Below are 24,257 nucleotides of genomic sequence, written 5' to 3'. Positions count from 1 at the left end.
GGAAATTGCCCTATTCAATTTAAAGAAATAATAATAAGCTTTTCTTTATACACCTTTATACGACTTAATCTGGTTAGGTTCTTAAGTGACTGGCTGAGATGCTAGTCTATCAGCACTGTAGTTCTGTTTCGAACTGTTGACAAAACTTTTCATGTCACAATATTCAGTAGTGCTGAGAGCTAGATTATAGGTGGTGGCAATACTAAGTGTTTTAATGTGGGGGAAAAAGTCTCATACAAATCAGTGGTGTCTACATTGGAGATGGACCAGGAAGAGGAAGGAGGAAGAGCAGGTGGGGAACTGGGAGGCTGGCACCCAGGGATGAAGGATGGAGGTCCTCCCCTTGTTTCTCTAGATGCCAGAGACAGAGAAAAGCAGATCTGCTGGCTCTTCTCCACCCTTCTGGCAGAGCACAGAGACTCATCCAGCAGTGGGGCACTTAAACATCCAAGGGCTGAACAGGAAGCGGTGGAGCTGTAGGCAAAAGGGGAGCACACAATCCCTTCGCCGGGTACCACTTTCATGGGTGGGATCAGGTGCATCTTCTCAGATGGAGCTTGCATGGCAGACTCCTACGGCAAGAGTTATGTCATGTGAGCTCATCCCACCTTGTCTTTCAAAACTTGGTGGAGGGACAAGTAAGTTGATTCCTACCTTATACATTTCTCCATCTTTTGGGGCAATTGCCAAGGACAGGAGTAATGTGAAATGTGCTCTGTTTGCAAAATCATCACCCAATTTCATGGGTTTGTGGTCCTGGGGTAATGCAACCTTAATTAAAAGGCATTTTTTTTTCCTGCCACAAAAACTATACCATCGTTTGTAAGCCCACCAGGTGAATTTAAAACTGAATCCCATTGATGCAGCTAAGTGTGTCTTTGGAGAGAATTTTGCAGAATGGCAGATAACTGTTTTTGAAAAAGTTCTACATGTCAAGCTACAAAAATACTAATACACTTAAACGTCCCAAGTGCCTTATAATGAGATCATCACTGCAACAATACATTCAGGTCCTGCCATGCCTGAGGAGTGTTCTAAAGTTAGCAAAGAAAACAATCACACAATTGGCTCCAATTTCCATTTTACTTTAAAAGGTTGTGATCCATAACCCTGTGACATTGGTGTCTATGTCTCTCTCTCTCTCTCTCTCTCTCTCTCTCTCTCTCTCTCTCTCTCTCTCTCTCTCTGTGTGTGTGTGTGTGTGTGTGTGTGTGAGAGAGAGAGAGAGAGAGAGAGAGAGAGAGTTCTTACACAGAAATGCAGCCATGATATATAAAGCCCCAAATGTCTGAAGCAGTATGTTTTTTTAAAAAAAACACAGCCCTGCATTTTAATTTGTTTTACTCTTCCTTCTCAAAAGGAAATCATCCTGTTTTTATGTAAAGCCAGTTATCACAGCAACAGGCCTTAGAATTTAAGGACATTGCAATTGAATCTAGGTCACTAGGTCAAAAGGTAGAAGGAACATTGGATATAATGAGAGAGAGAAATGTTTGCATGCAGTGAGACTGTGTGTTGTGTTGTGTGAGAGAGGGAGGAGAGAGAAGGCTTGCAATCTAATCACTTTAGTGTATGGGTTATATTCAGCCCATAAACTGCTCATTATTCATACAAGAAGTATGTGTTTAATGATTAAGACCCCAAGGGTTTAGTTGATAGAATAATCTGCATTTCTAAAGAAAATGTAAGAAGTGGAACTAGAACACTGGCTTTTAGTTTTTTAAAACAATATCCCCAATTTCCCTATCCATTGGCTGTCTCAGTTGGATATATGTATTGTGCGGTCTTGATCTAATAATGGCTAATTATGCAGTTGTTTATCAGCTCATTTGAAACATTTTGAAATTCAGTCTAGCTCAGCAAATTGCTTGTGCTTAAGGCATTTTCTACATTCTAGAAATTATAATATCCCCAGAAGGCGAAGAATTAATAATAAAAATCCTCTTTTGTAAAAGATTATCATTGCAGAGCAAATGGAGCATATCCTTTCCCTATCCTGGTGCATTTAGTATTCTCATTTTTTTTCCTGGAAAGTTTGATAGAAAGGCTATGTAAGGATCATGGTTTTTATTAAGCTGTTAAGAGATACGTTTACTAAACGAGGGCAGCATGTTGCCATTTCTGCAGTAGGTGTTGCCATCTAATGTCTCTCAATATTTCTAACATAGACAAAAATATAGCAGGCAACCTGATCCTGGGATACACACAAAGGACTTGGCCACTAGACTGTCCCTCGATTCTGTCAGATGCCTGTCTAAAGTGATGTTAAGTTGTGTGAATGCAGCTTTGAAGGTATGAAAACCGTGCACAGAAATTGCAGTCATGCAAAGAACTACAGCTTAAGTCATGGGTAGGCAAACTAAGGCCCGGGGGCCGGATCCGGCCCAATTCCCTTCTAAATCCCATGAACGGTCCAGGAATCAGTGTGTTTTTACATGACTAGAATGTGTCCTTTTATTTAAAATGCATCTCTGGGTTATTTGTGGGGCCTGCCTGGTATTTTTACATGGGTAGAATGTGTGCTTTTATTTAAAGTGCATCTCTGGGTTATTTGTGGGGCATAGGAATTCGTTCATTCCCCCCTCCCCAAAATATAGCCTGGCCCCCCACAAGGTCTGAGGAACAGTGGACCAGCCCCCTGCTGAAAATGTTTGCTGATCCCTGGCTTAAGTAGAGCCAATCATAGGTTTGTGGCAGGGAGATAAATTTCAAGGTCATAGGTGATGAAGAATGTTGGACTAAGCCTAGACCAGGGGTCTGCAACCTTTAAGACAAAAAGAGCCACTTGGACCAGTTTCCGAAGGAAAAAAAAACTGGGAGTCGCAAAACTCGTCATTATAAAAATAACTTTTTTCTCACTTTTTTATTATTTCTTTGTTTGACCCCTCAGAATTACTCCTCCTCATAGAAATAAACGCTAAATTAACAAGTTACCTTTGTGTGTGTGTGTATTCTTCACTCCCCTTCAAAACAGTGACCAGCGTACATGCCCCCTTTCAATGCAGTGACCAGCGTACATGCCACTTACAATGTAGCTGGCGGGCGGGTGGGAAGGTGATGTCGGGACGGTGCGTGACTAACGCACGCACCGCCCCCATGCGACGTCACAGCCAGTACAGCGCCCGCCACAGTGGGGAGTGTTGGGGCGCACAATGCGCCTCCTCCCCTTGCTAGTATCCACCCCGGAGCCGCGGCAAAGGTGTAAAAGAGCCACATGCGGCTCCGGAGCCGCGGGTTGCAGACCCCTGGCCTAGACTTTAACATACCATCTGGAACAGAAAGGAGGAAGTTGTGGCCCTCCAGGTGTTGCTGAACCACAACTCCCATTATCCCTGATCATTGGCTATGCTGGCAAAGGCTGATGGGAGCTAGAGTCAAACAACATCTAGAATGCCATTGGTTCCCTATCCCTTCTCATTGAGGTGTCCTCATCTTACAATTAGAAGCAAAAAAAGAGAAAGAATTCCCAGTACACCTGTGAAAATGAATTTTAAAGAGTGCGAGGAAAGGTTTACTTTTCACCCACCCTACTTACCATATTGAGGGGGGAGGAGTCTCAAGAGAAAAGGAGTCCCTGAAGCTTTTTGCAATATCATCAACCAAATTACACACTGATGCCATGCAGCACAGTCCTACGTGTGCTTTCTTGAAAACGCAACAGAGCTTTTTCCCAGATAGATTGTCTTGAGACACCTCCATGTCATCAGTTAGGACAGGTGTATTGCATTTCAAATGATAGAGGTGCATTTCACATCCTAAGGCAGCCTTTCTCACCTGTGGGTCCCCAGATGTTGTTGAACTACAACTCCCATCACCCCTAGCTAGCAAGGCCAGAGTTCAGGGATGATGGGAGTTGTAGCCCAACAACACCTGGGGACCCACAGGTTGAGAACCGCTGTCTTAAGGAGCATATGGAGAGGCTGCCCATCTGCAGGTGCTGGCTGTGGGCGTGAATAAGATTTGCATGAACTATTTGCCCCAGAGCAGCTTCCATGTGTTTTAATAAGCCCTGCTCCAAGACCGTTTCCCATTAGATTGTGCCTGTGATTCCCTGACCAATCCTTTATTCTCGTTGACTAGAAGCAGTTTATTGTGCTACAATGTGTGTCGTCTGAAATGTGAACGCCTTTTTTGTTTATAATATATACACAAGGAAGTAATGGATGCAGAAAGATTGAATGCCAAGAGGCAGGCAGTTCATTTGAAAGACACATCTAGAGTGTGCAAGTGAAGTAAAAGCCATTTATAACGTCTTCAGAACTTCAAGCCTGAATTATAGGTTTAGTAATCAGTAGCTACCCGTCTACTCTGTCATTTTTTGGTTAATATATTGCATAGGAGAGACTTATAGCACAAGTTTTATAAGCCTGCAATAAAAATATAACAACTGTTGTATTAAATTATTTAAGTTGTAAACCATTGTAAAAAGGAGGGAAAGTTTTATCGACGTGGAGGCAGAAAAAATTATTATGATAGAGTGTAAAATGTATTGTTGCTGATTACTAGAGAGTTTTTGCCCGGTTTAGCATATTGTAAATCTTTACCGTGCCTTCAGAATAAAACACTTTATGAGAGGGGTACCTTTAAATAAAATACTGGTCACTGGTTAAAGATGAAACCACAATAGGATTTATAATTTGCAAACAAATCTCTAGAATTTGACTGGCAAACAGAAACTATCTCAGAGGCCAAGAAGAAGGCAAATACTGAAAGTGTGGGGGATCAATGGATTTAAAACTTCCAGATTTCCCTGGAGAGAAATGGAATACAGGCGAATAAATAACTATGCACTGTATATCCAGGGAAAAAAAGTTTACTGCTTTAATATTTTGCTTTATAGCTCATGCTAGAAGTAGAAAGCAATAACTTGGAATCACGATACAGAGCTATGGATTGTTCGAAAATACAACATTTACCTAAATTAGTTGCTAAAACTTTAAATAACCCATTATAAAGATTGGTTTATCCCACAAAATAAGTAAACTTAATGTCCATATTATATAGTAAAGTGATTTTCTTTTCTATATTTTTTCCCCTGCCTCCTTATACAATAAAATACCAAAGTGTAGGGGGTTATATTTTACTGTTTACCCTTGTAAATTCTTCAATAATACATACTGTTTCTCTAACACATTTCAGATGTTCAAATTGCACTGTGCACATTATCTCAGGAACCTTTACAACAACCCTGTATGGTAAAACCAGGACTATTATCTTGCATATGTGAGGGTTAGGGAAATGGCATCACTGAAGGTTGACAGGTAGTGAACTTAGGTAGTGACAAGATGCTAATGGCACTTGGGAGTAAGCTGCTGAGATCAAAGGGCTTTACTCTCTGTTAAGTGTGCTCAGGATTGCAGCATTATGAGAGCCAGTGTGGTGGACATCAGGGTTCAAATTCTCACTCAGTCATGAAGCTAATAGGATGACCTTGGGCCAAACTGCCTCCCAGCTTCATCTACCTTACGGTTGTTGTGGGCTCAATGCTATACATTGCTGCTTGGTGGTAAATTAGTGAAGGTTATTCCCAGGTATGGGGACGCGGGTGGCACTGTGGGTTAAACCACAGAGCCTAGGACTTGCTGATCAGAAGGTCAGCGGTTCGAATCCCCATGACGGGGTGAGCTCCTGTTGCTCAGTCCCTGCTCCTGCCAACCTAGCAGTTCGAAAGCCCGTCAAGTGCAAGTAGATCAATAGGTACCGCTCCAGTGGGAAGGTAAATGGCGTTTCTATGCACTGCTCTGGTTTCCCAGAAGCAGCTTAGTCATGCTTGCCACATGACCCGGAAGCTGTACGCCGGTTCCCTCGGCCAATAAAGCGAGATGAGCGCCGCAACCCCAGAGTCGGCCACAACTGGACCTAATGGTCAGGGGTCCCTTTACCGTTACCTTTATTCCCAAGTATTCTGGCATGGGATTGTTGCATTAAACACACTTGTGAAGGTAGTGAATCCTGTTAAACCTAGTGAGACTTGTTTCTCAGTAAGAATGTTTAGAATTGTGCTGCTGCTGTTGTTTATTTCATTTATGAATTGCTTCTCAAAGCACTTTTACAATACAATAAGAGCATACATAAAACAAGTTCATATATAAAAACAATTAAAGACCTTTATGTGTTGATGAGCTTGTAGTCAGGTGAGCTTTGAACTGGTGAATGTATGTGTAATTTTATTTTTTATTAATTTACTTTAAAAAATATTTCTGAACTGCCAAACCATAAGACAAATCATATCATAAGGGCATTAAAACATCACCAATTCATAAAATGCTGAACAAATAAGCAGCACTGAATCAAATTATTATGTCGCATTCTTGGGGCACTTCCAAACAGGTGTTGATTGTGGGAATGGTGCTACTCATGCAGGCATATTTTTTGCGGTATCCACATGACATTATTTACATCAAAATGCCAGTCCATGCTCCCCCATTTTATCCAGATATCTAATGTTAAAAGAAGAGAGCCAGTGTGGTGTAGTGGTTAAGAGCGGTAGTCACGTAATCTGGGGAACCGGGTTCGCGTCTCCGTTCCTCCACATGCAGCTGCTGGGTGACCTTGGGCCAGTCACACTTCCTTGAAGTCTCTCAGCCCCACTCACCTCACAGAGTGTTTGTTGTGGGGGAGGAAGGGAAAGGAGAATGTTAGCCGCTTTGAGACTCCTTAAAGGGAGTGAAAGGCGGGATATCAAATCCAAACTCTTCTTCTTCAGAAGAAGAAAATGTTGCCCACAACCTGCTTGCGATATCTGAATGACTCTTTGCTAGATTAAGCTGCAGTCTGGAATCCCCATTAGTCACTGCACAATACTTTCTGTCATAATAATAATAATAATAGTAATAATAATAATAGTAATTCATTTTTTCTACCAAGCCCATATGAATGGGTTGCCCCAGCCACTCTGGGTGGCTTCCAAGATAGTACAGTGGTACCTTGAGTTACAAATGCCTCAGGTTACAAATGCTTCCGGTTACAAACTCCGCTAACCTGGAAGAGTTACCTTGAGTTGAGAACTTTGCCCCAGGATGAGAATGGAAATCGTGTGCCGGTGGCGCAGCGGCAGCAAGAGGCCCCATTAGTGAAAGCACGCCTCTAGTTAAGAACAGATTCAGTTTGAGAACGGACCTCCGGAACGAATTAAGTTTGTAACTAGAGGTACCAGTGCATATAAAAACACAACAGAGAGACCCTTCAGAGACTGTTTAGAGACCAGAGAGAATCATATGGCAGAACCAAGTTTTGGTATTCTAGTCTTATTCTTAATGGATTCTTGTTGACATCCATATTGTTACTATTTTGTTGTTGGAAGTTTTGCCCTAGTTTCAAAGAGGATGGGATCCAATATTTTAAGCAAGTAAATTAATTTGCTTAAGTACAAAAGCATGCTGAGAGCCAGTGTGGTGTAGTGATTAAGTGCGGTAAATTCGTAATCTGGGGAACCGGGTTCATGTCTCCGCTCCTCCACATGCAGCTGCTGGGTGACCTTGGGCCAGTCACACTTCTCTGAAGTCTCTCAGTCCCACTCACCTCACAGAGTGTTTGTTGTGGGGGAGGAAGGGAAAGGAGAATGTTAGCCGCTTTGAGACTCCTTAAAGGGAGTGAAAGGCGGGATATCAAATCCAAACTCTTCTTCTTCTTCTTCTTCTTCTGATATAAAATTGGTGTTCCTATGCTCTGGCGAAGTAATCTATCAAGCCTTCTACCCCACTGGAGGGTTTTTCCCACTGCCTTCCATACACACCACCCTCAACCTCTGCCAAGCAGTACTGTACTAAGGTTCCAGCGGGTTCCAGACTCTCGCCCAGAGTTGTGTTTCCGTTGCAAAATCAAGGAACATAGGAGTTTGCAGTGTCTTAGGAAATATGGTTTATTCACACCTGTTTACAGCTGAAGACTTAAATGGAGAGGGTGCAGAACATTACACCTGAAGAATGTATCTCATTGCTCCTGTCATAGCTTCAGCAAGCTTGAGTCGAAAGCAGCAGCCAGCCATGGCCCCCAGTCTCTATCAGCCAGTGCACATGGAGTTCTGCCAATTTTTCGTTCCCGTTCCCAGAACACTTGTCAGAAACCTCTGTATAAAAGGACAACTTTTTTCTGTGTCACATCACACCCACGTTGGCCTGGCCTGGCAGCCTCCCTCTTGGTTACCCGGTAGGGTCTTTTGTCTTGTTGGTGACTTTTGCTGTGGGTTAATTAGACAGGGCCATCATCTCCCTCTGCCTCTCTATCTGGCAGAAAAACAAGCTCAGCCTGTCAACTCACCTTAATTATCAGCACTCTGATTAAATCCCAGCACCCAAAAATCTAGAGGAGGAAATCTGGCACTCTGGGGGATCTCTGTTTCCCCATAACACTATCATAGTAGCTTTAAAACGCCCTATTTATTTATTTTTTAATCTAATTTTTATTTAAAATAACTGTTCTCGTTATTGGACCCCTGGAATTCACGACGTTACTGGGAAAGATTTTTGAGCCTCCATTAGACCCTGTCCTCTTCACTGACATGTACTTTAATGAAGAGGGTCTGATATTCACTGACAAGTTAGGGCCTATGGCATATATAGTACCAGTGATGACCACAGATTGGTTTAGAGAGTGGGCATCTTGCTTCATTTTGCAACTGACACCTCTTATTGGATGTTTTATTTCCCTCTAGCAGTGCTGTAAGATTATTAAAACTGGATGCTGTGGCCATGGGTCACAGTAGGGCTCCCCCTCCCTCCCGGAAACAGGTACAAGAATAAATCACAACAGTGTTTCACTGTACCTCACAGCTTGGCCTTCTTTTTTATGGGGATATCTTCCTTGCTGAAATAAAGGTCACCTCTCCATCACTAGCCCTTCATGTTTCTCAAAAGTGATTAGAACGTCACATCAGTTTCCGTTCTCAGCGCCCTTCATTTAATAAACCCAATATCATCTAGAGCCAACTTCTGCTTATAGCCTTCTTTGCAGATGTGGCTTAAGGCTTCAGAAATCAAAGTGCTGTTCTCCATAGTAAACACAAAGTAAACTAGCATGGTGCTGAATAATTACTGATTCATATGCACATTGTGTGTCATAGATGCCAAACCTCTGAGAGGTTGCCCTAAGCAAATTAGTACGCTTGCATTTGTATGGTTGCAAATTTATTAGCAAAATAAATTTGATGGAGTCACTGCCACTCACTGTCCTACAAAAATGGCTCAAGGAACATTCTGATTTGCACACCCTTGGTATTGATTATGATGTTTAGGAAGGGTGTGCAAGTGCGTATTTTTTCTCGAGAGTGACTCAAATGAAATTCCACTAGTTTATTTCACATAAGTCACCAGATACAGTAATAACGACTTCTGGTAATTGCCAAACTAGTTGTGGGATTGAACCTGTGACCTGAGAATGGCTTGCTGTGTATCCTGTAACCAATCCCCTAAGCCATCCATTACCCTCTTCCAGGCAGCTGTGATTAAACTGTTCTGAGAAGTCAAAGCTGGATCAATAGAAATGATCTACAATGAATGAATCATATTTAGCATGTTCAGTGTGGTGGTTGGTGCTTTTGTCACTGCATGTGGTTTACAGTCTTGGGGAAGACTTAATCCTACGACTTTATGGCTGCAGTCCTACCTTTAACCTTACTGTAATGTATTGACACAATCATGAACATGAAATGCAAATAACTGGTAAGACCCATTGCTTCTAACATTGTTCTCAGTAGCTTTTCCAACATAATTCTTTATTGTTCTCAACAATAGAGGCTGGAGAGATGTACGCCTTTAGGTATGGTTTAGCTTTAGATCCCAGCTTAGCCTTGAACTCAGGCCGAACAGGGGCTTATAATGATTAGGATCACAGCAGGTGTGGATGGGAATTTAACTCTTTCTTCCCTTGGTGCAATCTTTTGAAGCTGTTGTTTGCTGTGGAAGAGGCATTTTCCTCAGGAATGTAGCAGGGAAACAAAAGGCTAAATCGCAGCCACTGTCACCTATGCCTGCTGTGATCCCCATTCATTATAAGCCCACACTCCAGAGGTGCAGAATAAATGTAAAGACACAATTAATTTCATCTCTGTTTAGGGTCCTCAGTGGCCCTAAGCAAATAATTCTACTTCCCTTCTGTGTAATGGATCTATAGTATATGGAATAATGAGCTAATGAACTTAGCATTTATACACAGTTGTGTTTTCTTGGATATTCAAAACTCTTTGGCAATCATTGAAACCACCATGGAAAGTCTTAAAGTATTCTTATTTTCTCATATTGCAGATGGGAGCATAAAGGGGATAGAGAGGGTAGCTTATTTAAGCCCATCCAGTGAGTTCGTAGCTGAAATTGTTTTAACCGAGAATTTCATGATGTGAAGCTCACACTCTTTACCACCCCAATATATTGGTTTCCACACACCAGATTAAAAAAAATTCTAAGCTTAAAGAGTTATGAACATGAAGTTGTCAAATCTTTGGGGACAAAGAGGATAAATTCAGGCACACATGTACAATGTCACTCTGAATCATTCTCTTCTCTAGAGGAAGTCAGAGACTTATGCTAGCATCATTCCGCTTAGAATCTCTAGACAACATAAGGTGAGGACAAGCAACATGATGTACCTGCAGCTTGTAAAGTGCCAAAAAATGGCATAGATTTTGTCCATCTATGGTCAAAGCAAACAGTATTCCATTTCTTTTAAGCATATATTGGTCAGCATTCCATTGTTGTTGTTTTTATCTTCATTCGGCTATTTCCAGCTTTGAAACTATTTGGCATAGAGAGTACGATGATACCCAACAAATGTTGAATTTATTTATTTTTTAAATCATCCTGGATGTCAGCTCACTTAACAGACACTGTTACAACAGAGTCCATGTGTATCCACTAAAGGACATATTTGCTTCAGTATGTCTCATGACAGCTTCTTAAGGGGGGGAAATATTTAAGTGAATTTAACACTTGTGAAAGGTGCCAGATTGACGGCCCTGGAGAAAAGTCATTGATTTACAGAAGGCACAGGCAGAGCTTTCCAAACACTGCCCTAGCAAAGTTCCCAGCTCTCACCTGAAGGCTTTACTTACCACCTCTCAGATTTTGCAAATCACTGCCAGGTGATCTCAATACTAGCTAGTGCTTTGGGATTGTGTACCGCGATAAGCAGTTGTAAATCAGTCACAGGAAAGAAAAGGCAAAGGGTTGTGTCTCCTGCAAATGTGCTGCTCAAGCTGATACAATTTAGTATATGCAGGTTCACTGGGGAGAAATCTGCATTGCCAGCATGGCACAACTAATTACAAGCGCAAACCCACAGAAGGAAGCATTAGTGGCAACGTCTACAGGTCAGGTCAACGTCTTATATAATGAAATGTGTGGGAATAGCAGGAGGGAGGTTCTCCCCCCCCCCTCTCGTTAATAACTTGGCTCTGGCTCACTCATATCTATCCATATAATACTGTATTTCTCAACTTGCAACATATCAATACCACTCCTCCAAAATTCAGAATTGTAGCTTACATGCCAGTAGCCAAATACCCTTGAGAGTCTCAAATATCACTCAGGCCCCATAGAACTAGTGTGTAGGGGAATTTGCATCAATCATTTGATGAATAATGGATGTGGTGTTTTACTGGTGTTACTTTCTTAGCAATCATAGAGACTGGTCTTCGAAGTATAGGACTCATGAACACCATTCCACTGAAGTGTGTACTTTGTGTCAATAAGTGTAATTTTATAGTCAAAGGGTTGAATTCAGCCAAGACTGCAGTGCTGACCCCACTTACCTAGGAGTAAGACCCATTCAGTTCCATAGGACGTTCTTCTGACTATGGATGGTTAGAATTGCACTGTAGGTTACATTCAGAGTAGACTCATTAAAGTCAATGGGAACAGCTAATTCAAATCCATTTATTTCAGTAGGTCTTTTCTGGGTGTGACTCAGACAACATCTCAAAAGTTAAAGCCTAGTCTTTGTCCTCTAATCATCGTTTATACACATCTTTCAGAGGAATTCTAGCTTCATGCAAGATTCATGTCATGAATATGAACTCTTCTCTCCCCTAGACACCCATCCAAGAAAAGCTTCTTAATTCTTCATTCAACCAGCCATATTTGATTGTGCTGAGCATGTGCACACAAGTCCAAAATAACAGCACATACGGCTCCATCTTAATGGAGTCAGTGGTGCCTTCTTAGTGTTGGCACCCAGGTTTTGGAATTTGTCCCAGGTCCTGGCTGCAAACATTTCCTTTTTAGAAAGACCATATTGGATTTATATTAACTGATTTATTAAGGATACAAAGTATGCTGAGTAGAATCCAAGACAAATGCCTCTTTACCTGAGGTGGGCTAGAAGGATCCTGTGATGCCTCATAAATATAAATCCATTATGCTCTACACATGAGGAGGGATTATGTAGTCCTCATATGCCTCACACCATATACAGGGTTTTTTGTCTCCACAACAGTATGTGAATCAGCCCTTTTGTCTCAGCAAGTATAACTGAAAGCTCTCTTAAGTGAGGAGTGGATATATCAAACCAATCTGTTTCATGTGGATAATTTTGATGAGACTCAAGGCTGATTTACTGTCCAAAGACACCAAACAACTAAGAAGAGATACTTCTCACAATAAACTTGAGGAGACAGCAACATTCTGTGACATCTGTATCAAAGACTATTGTGATGGTAGAGCTTGTTTTTTTAGTTCGGAAACTGCAGTCTGAAAAGAAGGGTTCTTTGCTATCATTGTTCCTGCTCTGAAGCGGTGTGGTATGATTTTGGGTATCCATAGAAAAGAGAAGGCGGTGTGGCGGTGGGATTGTTGTTTCTTAGATTTGGTTTAGTCACCGTCAAGTCTTCATGGAAAGAGAAAGGGGGCTGGTGTGCTCCTACCTCTTTTGTCTTGAATTACAGGGTTTAGTGAGCACAAATCCTATAGAGTCCACAAAGCTCTAATTAACACCTACAGTGAAAAATCTATTGTTAAACTGGTCATTAAGCAAACTTTACTGTGGAAAAAAACAAGTTAGCATGGTGGCCTGATAAAAGGATGTACTGTGTACGATGACAGGCCCATAATTGAACCTTCTCTAAAAATAACATAAATGCTTTACAGGGTTTTTTATTTATTTATTAGGCTCTGGGGGGGAAATGGTAACCATCTACTTAACTTTAAAAGAAAGTCAAGAATTTTTCATTTCCTCAGCAAATGACTCAGCTCTTAGAAAGCACAATTGCCATAAATGTTAGTGCTCTCCCTACTCATGACAATACCCTTGGCCTCCAGTCCTTATGGGAGCTAGTATCTGTCTTTTCCCTTACAGACTTGCATGCCAAATGAGATCATCTTCTGAGGCCCTTCTCGGGGTGCCCCACTGCCCTTGACTCTCTGAGACAGAGAGATGTGGTTTCTCCTGTGGTGGTTCCCCAGCTGTGGAATTCACCTGACACTCAATAATCATTCGGTTCCTGAAAGCTTATAAATATGAATTGGCTTTATCGCCTATAGTTTATCTATATTTATTGCTGCCTTTTAACTGGAGGCTTTTTTACAACAACAACAAAAAAAGGAAAGGCAGGATGAAAAATATATTTAAAATGAAACAAATAATTATCTTTCTCATTTTTGAGAAGAGTATGGCCTCTCTGGCTTGTGTGATCTCTCTGACCTTACTGGCCTTGCTGCATTTCATCAGAAAGACAGTGACTCCAGTTTTTCTGCATTTTTGCTCCTTTAGTAACTTGGATGAAACAGAAGAGCCTTGATTTTATTCTGGAACAAAAACCAGGTGTGCAGTTGAACTGCAAGAAGCCATTCTGGGTCAGAGGACAGCAAGATAAGGCCTTTGCTGAGACCTATTAAAGGGCATGAGATAGTTCTGCTTGCACGTCTTAGAGACTGAGGAAGGTCACTGAGGGTACCTTCAATGAAGTCTGGCCTGCTGTCCAGACAAAGAAAGAAAGGAACTAAAGTTTACATTCCCCAACTGACTCCCTTGTGCTCAGAAGGTCTGCCTGGAAACCAAATTGTGTCTGGTTTCCAGGAAGAGGAATGTCACTTACATGTGCAAAAGAGACTAATAGCAGTCAATACTGAACAGGAGGGTGGGTGGTTCACTGGAGCTTCTCAAGTACTTCCAACAGTGTGTCTTCTGGCTTCAGATCTATCAAATGGCCAGGGCTGGGAGCAGGACACAGTGTTGCCAGGACCCATTAATGTTGACCTGTTTGACCCATCTGCCCATCCTCCATTGAGGATCTATGAGGTGGCGCTTAGTACATCTGGCAAACCACCCTGCCTTCTCACTTTCTCACAGTGCCCTAAAGAGCCAATGAAGCATCATTCTGGGGCATTGTGGGAAATGGAAAACGCTGGACATCTTCCCGGCCATTGCCACCAAGTTCATGACTGGAGAAACGGAATGAGAGGCACCTTGTTAGGTGACTTATTATTATTATTTATCAAACCTAAGAAAAGCATTAGTTTCCCTTCTCTTTGTTGTAGAGGGCAGGCAAAGCTATTGAACTCTCTGGCCAGTGGAGCTTTGGTCTTCCACTGGAAGAGCCTGGGCAGTGTGGCTAAAAGGTGTTAACTTCCTCAAAAGCCACACAGTGAGGGTCTGTGGGCACAGAGTATGGCCCTCTTGTGTGAGAGAGAAAAGGAAAGTGATTGGGCTGCCATAAGTGAAAAATTGGGTGAGAACTGTTGCTTGGACCATTGGTTGTTTAATCCGTTAGAATGACCTGCATTTGTTTTTTACCTAGGTATTTGGTAAAATTGGAAGTGTACATTTTTGTCCCCAATGTAGTTTTGCTAGTTTCCCTTACGGTTAATCTGTTGCTTGTTGGGCCTGCTTATGTGATTTTTGTAAATTTTGTATATCCTGTTTACGGCTACAGAGACAGGCTGCAATCTGAAACCACTCTGAGATGCTTGTCTAAAACCCATTCAGTTCCAATAATATTAAATATGTTTAAGTGTAAGTCTTTCTAACGTGACTTAGAAGTAAAATCAAAAATTGAAAAGCTCTTTTTGGCCCAAGCGCCTTGTTGACAGTCAGCCACCCCTCTGAGGACAACATGCCAGCATTGGGTGTGGCTAAGGTGTATATGTGTGTGCACATGTGCACTTGCACCACACATGTGCAATCACCACATGTACAGCAGATCCTCTCAGCAGGCATGCAGGTACACAGCACACACTCCCTCTCTCTTCTCAAGCATGCACAAACAGTACATGCAGACACAGAGACACACAATCAGCTTTTCTAGCACCAGGGGCGGAGAGGCTGCCTTGTGTGCTGCCTTTTGCTCTTAAAGAGCAGACAGACGGCTTTATCTGCAGTCCTAGTACTGCGATGTTGAGCACTGCGATGGGAGGATCTGTAAAAAGCAGGCAGAGTGATTTATGTCCTGATCAGATTGGGAGATAAAGCTCCTGGGACTGGCGGGCCATTTTCTGCGTGCTGGATCCCACCCCCCCATTTTAGGCTGTAATCCTGTACTGTACAGCCTTATCTAGGAGCAAATCCTATTGCACTCAGTGGGGCTTACTTCTGAATAGACGTGCTTAGGACGCACTGTTAGACCCTTTTATCAGGAAATAATTAACTTGCAAGTAAGCTTATTGGCTTCCAGAGAATTATTTGGGAGTGAAAAGCAATCCACCTTAAGAACAAACTTAAAAGGAAACAAGATTTGTTGTGTTTTTAAAACCACGTTCAGGAACCTGAGATGCTGCGACAAAACAGTTCATTTGTGCAGAAAATATATTTCCCTTCCTGCTACTGTTATTTTACCACAAAGTCAGTGAGGCTTTTTTAGAGGCCTCAAGCTTCCTCAAGTTTCACGTTTTCATTGCATAGCTGATCATTTAGGGGACAGGCTTGTTCCAGACAGCTTTAATTAAACTGTGCTGCAAAACCAGATATAGATCAATGGAAATGATCCATAACAAGAGGCTAATCATGTATTTAGCAGTGTTCAGTCCAGTTCAATCACCTTCTCCTGTTTCTGTGGCTTTACATTCATGTGGCAAAGGCTGAGTGTTTGCATGTATTTTTTTCTTCTTAATCCATCCCATTAGTGGCCATATGCTTGGGCTTCAAGGGAGACAAGACCTGTCTGCAATCTGCCAGGGATTTAGAGACATCAATAATTTGTGAACAGTCATGTTGGTACTGGTCGAAGGGTTAAGTGCTCAGCACGCCAGGGGCACCTCTGTGGGGACTGAAACTCTTAGTCGACTGTTAGGAACCTGATCCCCTGTGAAGCTTCTCTTCAAAGCACATGCTGCATGTCAAATCCATACAGCTGAAGCAATGGAGCTTTATTAGCTCTGGGATTTAAAGACCTGCGCTAAGTGATATAGCAGTGTATTTGGTTAAAACACAGAGAGGAAAGGTAGCAAAAGGAGCATGGCAGGGACAAATGAAGAAAAAATATCTAGTACTCTGGCCTACAATTGTGCTCTTTCTGAAAATGTCCCTCCTCTGCTTTCATTTCAGAGGACAGAGACCAGTCCTTGAGTTTCTCTGCTATAGCTGCCAATGGCAGGAGCCTTGTTTCTAAGCTAAGGCATAGATTTGGCTTAAACTTGCACTTAAGCAACAGCTTACTGCACTACAGCTATTGTATAATATTAATAGAGGAATATGCAGGAAAGCATATTGGCGTTCTCTGCCTGAATTAGCTTACATAAATGCCATCAGGACGACATTATATCTGTGTATCTTTTTTCCTTTCTAGTGTGGAACACTTAAGTAGCTAATTTGTGATTAGCGTGCACTTTAAATATCAGAACTTAAAAATATTTCTCCCCCCCCCCCTTCTTCCTATCCTCATACATGCTCTAAATAGGTTTCGGTTTCTAAAGGCTGCAGTGGTTTTGCCAAATATTCTGTCAGGAAATAAAATACTTTTTTGATGTGGTTTTAGCATTGGGCAATTGCTTAATTGATTGATAAAAATTAAATTTAGTGGAACTCTGTTTCAACATATTCAAGGAAGAGAAATGGATGCAAATAATGCATGGGTTGACATCTTCAATCCCAGTCCGATGAAAGCCCACTGAAAGCAACGGAAATTCAAAAAACAGTGGCAGGCTTATGTGCCAGTGATTTCATTGGGCAAGGCTTTTGCTAGTTTGTGCTCTCAATGGGTTGCCTCTCATCCACTTGACAAGTGTGTGCAAATGTAGCTGCCGTGTACATTTCCAGTTGCCTGATTGCAATGGTGCTTAGCTGACCCTGAATGAGCACATTGCTGGAAAACATAGACCAAGTTGTTTTAAACATGGAACATGAAGTCCTTTTGACTTCTGAGGCAACTATTGATCTTGGGTTCAGCTCAGTCAATATTCACCTCTAACATCAACCATTTCCATCTGTTAACCCCTTCCAAGCAATGCAATATCTGCATGAGAAGGCCTTGGACAATGCTCTAGTCTCGTAAAGCTGTTAAGTAAAATAATAATCACCAGCATCAGCATATCGTCTCTGAATGGCACAGGTTGTTGACAGCTCTGAAATCGTAGGGAAAGAATAACATTTTCTGTATATGTAGCTAAGCTTTGTAATGTTATGAAACACTGCATTACTACAATTGCAGTATTGTAGAATCTGACAATGGGAGACCAGTTGAAAGCCAAATCTAGCATCTTCCCCCCTCCCCACTGTCCTTCAGAATTGTGCTCTGCTGCACAGAAATAGAAAACATTTTTAGCCACAAAAATGCAACATGGCTTAGTAACTACCACTTTCCTTAAAAGGATGCATTATGACTTGATTAAGAAAAGGAGTGTTTCTTGCAATTACTTTTCCATCATTTTCTTAAATTATTCTCGTACATTATTTGAATGAGCTGGATTTGTGGTAAATCTAATGAAATCTATTAATTAGCCTATGGATCTCAGCATCATGAAACATTGGAGGGGCAGTCATATTTGCCAGCAAATAAATAAATTTGTTGAAAAACAGTCTTGAATTGAGTTCTTTAAAAAAAAGTTTATTAAACAATACAAAAAAAGAAGCAATACAATATAACACCTAGTTAACTGTTGACAAAATGACATTTCACATTTCTACACATTTAAGAAACATTCATATTGAGGCTGCAGTGCTATTTGCACTTAACAATTAATTCCAATGAGCATTGGGGGTTACTTCTAAACAGGCACATGCCTGCACTGTAAAAAAAGTCTAGGAGGATTTTTTTTCGGAACTTGTCTTATTTCTTTGGAGGTGAGTGTTAAAGATAAATCTGCATTATGGTACTGCCTTATTTGCTCCCTCTTCCTTATTAATTACCGTATTTTTTGCTCTATAAGACTCACCTTTTCCCTCCTAAAAAGTAAGGGGAAGTGTGTGTGCGTCTTATGGAGTGAATGCAGGCTGTGCAGCTATCACAGAAGCCAGAACAGCAAGAGAGATTGCTGCTTTCACTGCTCAGCGATCCCGCTTGCTGTTCTGGCTTCTGAGATTCAGAATATTTTTTTCCTTGTTTTCCTCCTCCAAAAACTAGGTTCGTCTTGTGGTCTGGTGCGTCTTATAGAGCGAAAAATACGGTAATTGGATACACCACACCTTCATTACTAATCTGCATTCCTTGTATAACTGACAAGAAGAATAAAAATACAAAATTTGTCTCATTCTGAAAACATACACAGCACACCTGAAAACAATGAAACAGCAGCATAGTGCAGAAGATTAAAAAAAAACTGCAATCAGAATAAAAACCAAAATCTGCTGGAAAGGGTTTAAAAGCCTAGCAAAATATTTGCCTGCCTCTGAAGTAATAGTATTTGGCCCCTGGTGATGATGAGTGTACCCAGAGAAGAGCCTTGGAAGAAGATCTCAGTGCGTAACTGGATTGGTATAGGAGAACCAGCCTAATAATAAAAGACTTGCACACAAGTATTATCAACATAAACCTAAGCATATAGAAATGCAACATATTTAAAGAAACCAATAATAAACCAGTAAATAAGAACAAAAGCAGAGTACTAAAAATACACAGTACACAAACAGGAGAATATTCATAAATAAATGCTAGTTGGCATCAAAGCTAGTTGACTGCTTTTGTCTACTGCCAGAGCTCATGTCTCAGTCTCCTGTCCGTGCTTTAAAAAATCAGATGACAAGAACTATAAAAGAGGATTGTTTACTTCTACATTAATTACATAAACAGCTTGCATTTGGAACCAACGTGCAGGTTCCAAGTTGTCTTTATTTTATTATTTATTAAATCACAGTACCATTTGTGTGGTTGAGGCAGTTTCTATGTATAGCACATTATAGAAAAGAAATACTGGAAATTATGATATTACCAAGTTCCTGGCTTTTCAACCAACAAACTAGGATGAAACTGTGGGGAAAGCTCTCCTGCATTAAGCCGCAATCTGAACTTCTGCATCAAAATGTCAAAGGAGCTGTGCTGAATCATACCAAAGGGATTTCTTTATTTTAATCAGGCTGTTTTTCATTCTTTTTAGACAAATACACTTATTTGCAGCATGTGGTTATGTTGTTTTTGAATGCTTAAATGAGTTGAAAGGTATCAGTGGATCTGTTTATTTATCTTGCAGGACTCCGAGGACATCTCGAAGAGCAAATGGGCAGGAAAGCACCAGCTCTAATTATGGTACCTGTGATGGATTTACCCGGTAACAAAATTATTCACATAGTGTGTTGGCTCAGCCAGTAGCTAAACACTGAGCATTGGCCTATTCATTCCACTATAAAAGCAAGAAGACATCACGTGACTGTATTGAAAATGATGGTGGCGCATTAACAAGCAGGCCTGTCTGTACCTGAAACTTTTGGCAAAAGATACCGTTTTCCCAACTTTTCACCATGGGAGTTTTGCAATATCATCTGGTATCTGACAGGGAATTTAAATGTTACATCAATAACTCCATAATCTCTCCAGCCTTATATCTTTCATAACCAAGATCAGATCATACTCTATTGCTTTAACATAACCTTTATAGAAGACTCCTAAGTTTACGTGGAAAATCCCTTAATTACATTTATACATTCTTTGATAGTTTTGGGGAAGATTCTCAACATGTTGCCTTTAATTGGTAATTTCCTCATACTGGTGTACCTTCTGTTGATCAGAGTCTTGTTTCAAGGGAATGCACTATTTATGCTGACACAGCCCTGTTAAGCTTAATGTACTGTACTGTCATAAGTACAGTAAATGGCTCCATATTGCCTGAGATCCAGAGTCCTGTACACACATGAGGATCCCATCATTAGCTCTGAGAGGAAAACAGCTGCCAAAGCTCAAGGGGCTCATTCATGCCCCATAGCAGACTGCAGGAAAACCTAACTGAGTACTCAGAATGGATCCACTGCCAATTTGTTGTAAAAAATGAAGCCTCCAGAGAGTGCCTATTAGTATTCATAGCATGCAAATACAAATCCATCACCGCAGCTTCAGCATTACTGGTACAGCCTTCCCTAAATAGACATTTCCGGGGAGGAGCATCTGCAAAAGGTCATCTCCTGCATTGCAGACAAGATGGGAAAGCTTTACCAGGCAGCAGTGGCAGCTTCAACTCAGCCTCCTGGCTTGGTGGCAGATCTCTAGATTGGGATTACCAAATGGAGCCTCTTGACTCAGGGACTTTTCCTCCTCCGCTGCACCCTTTGCCACATGTGGTGGTAGTGGCAGCAAATGCCCAGGCAACAGCTTCTGCCTGGGGGGGGGGGGGCATCATCAGCTAGATGTCTGCCATTGAAACTAGACCTTCCAGCAGCATGCCTTCAGACAGGGATTAACTTCTCAAAAGTCATTTGGACAATTCTGGACTGCAGTTGGTGCAAATGGAGTTACACTTGGTGCAGTTACAGAATATGGAAGCCACTCTGTTCAGTAATTCCACAGAGAAGCATTTTGCTAAACCAAGGTCTGAATTTTGCTCCCATTGCCTTTAATGTATTATTACATGACTTTCTTATGGATCTGGCTGCCAGGATCTTCCTGCAGCCATAAGATAAAACTTTTGCCTTGTGCAAATTTCTGATTAAATTTATCCTGCTTTGAACTGAGCTTCTGGCTGTGTTCTACAGCATTTTACAAGCAACCCTTTCCTCACTCCCAACAGGCAACTGTTGAGGGCTGGATGTTCCCTAGAAAATTTATGTGAGTGAATTATACTCGCAGGCTTAATTTGCCAGTATCTGCAACAAGCCCACAGCTGAAAGCCACTTGGTTTCGGTGAGGCTCTGCCCTGCTGCTGTGAATGTATTAAGAGGTTTCTCCATTGCTTCATCCCATATTGATTATGGCATGGGGACATTACATCTGAAAGCAGCAAAGCATCTCTTTATACTTCTTTGCATGGAGAAGTTTTCAGCACATCACAGAATTGTAGAGTTAGAAAAGGGTTGTGGGCTATCAAGTCCAACCCACTAGTTCAGTGCAGTAAATCTGGAGCTACAACATTCCCCACACGTCTGCCCAGTTTCTGCCTTATGTCCAATAAGAAAGAGGACCCACCTCTCTAGCTAATTTGTTCCACTGTCAGACTCTGATCCCTTCAAGAATTTTCTCCTAATGTTCAACCCAAATCTACTCTCCTGTAGCTTAGGCCCATTCAATCTAGACTTTGTCCTAGGGCAGAATACAGCTAAACACTTATCCAGGCAGTTTTGCCTGAACAGCAGAACTTCGCCTTCCTATTTACTCCCTCTGTGTTCCTGCTCCAGAAGGCTGGGGGGGGGGGACCCAGAACTTACTTAGGGGGCTCACTAGGAGACAGGGTTGCACAGCCAAAAGTGCTTGCATTAGTGGAGCTGTTAAGTATTTGAAGACCTATGATGAAGGCATTTTTAGGTAGCATAAGACAGATCTCAATGGCTCAATTTCTATTATGAAACTACTTGCCCCACAAGGTATGGCTGCCCCCACTCCCTCACTGTTTTCCATTGTTTACTAAAGACCATTTCATTCTAGCAGACTTTTCTGGTATGTGACAGATAACATTTTTTGCTTCATTTTGACTGCAGGTTTTGTCTCCTTGATCTATGTGTTTTCTATACTTGTTTTCACAGATTTGTAATATTTTAAGTTATGAGCCTGCATGGTGCTGCTGCAATGGGAGTACAGGACTTCAACATTTTAATAAAATAAATTGTTGTTGTTATTGTTATTGTTGTTATTGTTTAAATTTATATACCACCCTATACCTGCAGGTCTCAGGGCGGTTCACAGGATAAAATCACAATATAAAAACACAAAATACGTAATCAAAATAAAAGCAAGGACAACCCAATAAAATAAAAATGGTTTCCTTCAGTCCTCTTTTCTTTAGACCAAGCATGCACAGTCCCTTAAGCCTCTTGTATGCCTCATTCTCTGTTCTATAGCCCATCTTCGTTGCCTTCCTCATAATCAGTTCCAGTATGCCTGTAAGTGCAGCACTGGGTCCAGTACTCTATTTCACAGGACTGGAAATCTATGGGTGATATCCAGTGGTGATCATATGCTGATGGAAGGGAATCCATTAGCATAATGGAGAAGAAGGCAATTTCCAGTTTACCCCTCCCTATAGTGCCCTACATACCCCCTAAATCTGCTCTTGGCAACCCCCAGCACTGTGGAAGAGATACAGAGGGAATCACAAGGGGGGAGGAAAATTGGCAAAAATTGCCTCCCCATTTCCTCTGACAGATTCCAGCCATAATTGGATACCACTCTACGGTTTTATTAATGGATACCTAAATCGCATTAGACTTTTTTGCAGCCTCATCAGATAGCTGACTCATATTGTAGTTTGTGATTGATTATAATCCCAATATCCTTTTCATGTGTGCTACTGACAAGTCTTTTTGAAAGAGGAAGGCATAGGCGTGCTTAAAAATTGTCCCAGCACAGCCTGAATGTTGGAGGTCATATTTCTTTTTCTTTCTTTTTTACTGAACAACAAAGTGCTGTCAACCAATGTACTGGCACATCGGTCATAAGCAATATTTATTTTAATCTCTACAACTTTTTCATAACTGGCAAATGACTGGGGTATGTTAGTTAAACTTTTTAACCCTAGCATCTCTCTCTCTCTCTCTCTCTCTCTCTGTTTATCCACACCCCCCACCCCCTTTCATATCTTGTGGCACTGAAATAATTTTGCAAATGATACAGGCTTTATATTTATCAAGACAGTTTTAATCGCATGTTTTTATCTTTTGTTGCTTCAGAACAAAGAGTGAGCAAGCAATAAGTTAACAAACAGAAAATGGGATGAATGTCAAAGCTTTCAAGTGTGTCAGAGCTGGCTGACAGGTACTCCTGAAAAATCCAGAACTGTGATCTGCACTAGGTCCACATTTAAAGCAGCATTGGTTAAGGGTGCTGAGAGTTGTTAGGGGACTCCTAGTCCCTTCAGAGAGCTGCAGTTCCCAAAATTACAGTGGTGCCTCGCAAGACGAAATTAATCCGTTCCGCGAGTCTCTTCGTCTAGCGGTTTTTTCGTCTTGCGAAGCAACCCTATTAGCGGTTTAGCGCTATTAGCAGTTTAGCGGCTATTAAAGGCTTAGCGGCTATTAAAGGATTAGCGGCTAAAAGGCTATTAGCGGATTAGCGGCTTAGAAAAGGGGGGGGAAAGCGGGGAAAAATCGGAACACTTGCAAGACGTTTTCGTCTTGCAAAGCAAGCCCATAGGGAAAATCGTCTTGTGAAGCAGCTCAAAAACGGAAAACCCTTTCGTCTAGCACGTTTTCCCTCTTGCGAGGCATTCGTCTTGCGGGGCACCACTGTACCTGAGAAAAGAGATGGATTATTAACTCTTGGTACCTTTAACAAACTACTGCTACATCTGCCGAAAGTCTGAGGGCCCTTCTCCTGCCTCTCTCCACCAGGCCTAGGCCTGATAGACTACAAAAGGACAGCTGCTGCGCTGCCCAGCAGAGAATGCTGGTTTCATTCTTTTAAACTGCTTTTTAATTGTGTGTTTTTAAAATAATAATAATGATTGTTTTTAATTGTTTCTAACTTTTTGTGTATGTGGAGGGCTGTTTCTCTTTATATTGTGCTTGTGTATGTTGTGTTTTTATATTGTAATTTTATCTTGTAAACCACCCTGAGACCTGTGGGTATAGGGCGTTATATAAATTTAATAAATGATGATGATGATGATACAGCTGCCAGGATTCTTTGGAGGAAGCCGTGGCTGTTTAAGGTGGTATAATACTGCTTTAAATGTATGCTGCAGATGGGGCCTGGTTTTTTTGCACAAGCCAGCTTCATTTCCATCTTGGGGAACCTCCTGCAGATGCAGAACGGCAAATCACCA

The 24,257-nt window shown here is 41.5% G+C and overlaps 1 protein-coding gene across 3 annotated transcripts in view; it reads left to right on the top strand.

Annotated features, from left to right (window-relative positions):
• The window catches only part of DPH6 (diphthamine biosynthesis 6), a 239,730-nt gene extending 217,616 nt beyond the window's left edge, over positions 1-22,114 (top strand). For all 3 annotated transcript variants that reach the window (XM_081208459.1, XM_081208461.1, XM_081208458.1), the window contains one exon: positions 19,545-22,114. In XM_081208459.1, the coding sequence (XP_081064585.1) occupies positions 19,545-19,663 (119 nt within the window). In that variant the 3' untranslated portion in view covers positions 19,664-22,114. The remainder of the gene's footprint in view (positions 1-19,544) is intronic.
• The last annotated feature ends 2,143 nt before the right edge of the window (positions 22,115-24,257 follow it).

Source organism: Podarcis bocagei (assembly GCF_964188305.1).
Source record: "Podarcis bocagei genome assembly, chromosome: 1".
In the NCBI taxonomy this organism is placed as follows: domain Eukaryota; kingdom Metazoa; phylum Chordata; class Lepidosauria; order Squamata; family Lacertidae; genus Podarcis; species Podarcis bocagei.
This window is presented reverse-complemented; position numbering and strand designations above follow the sequence as displayed.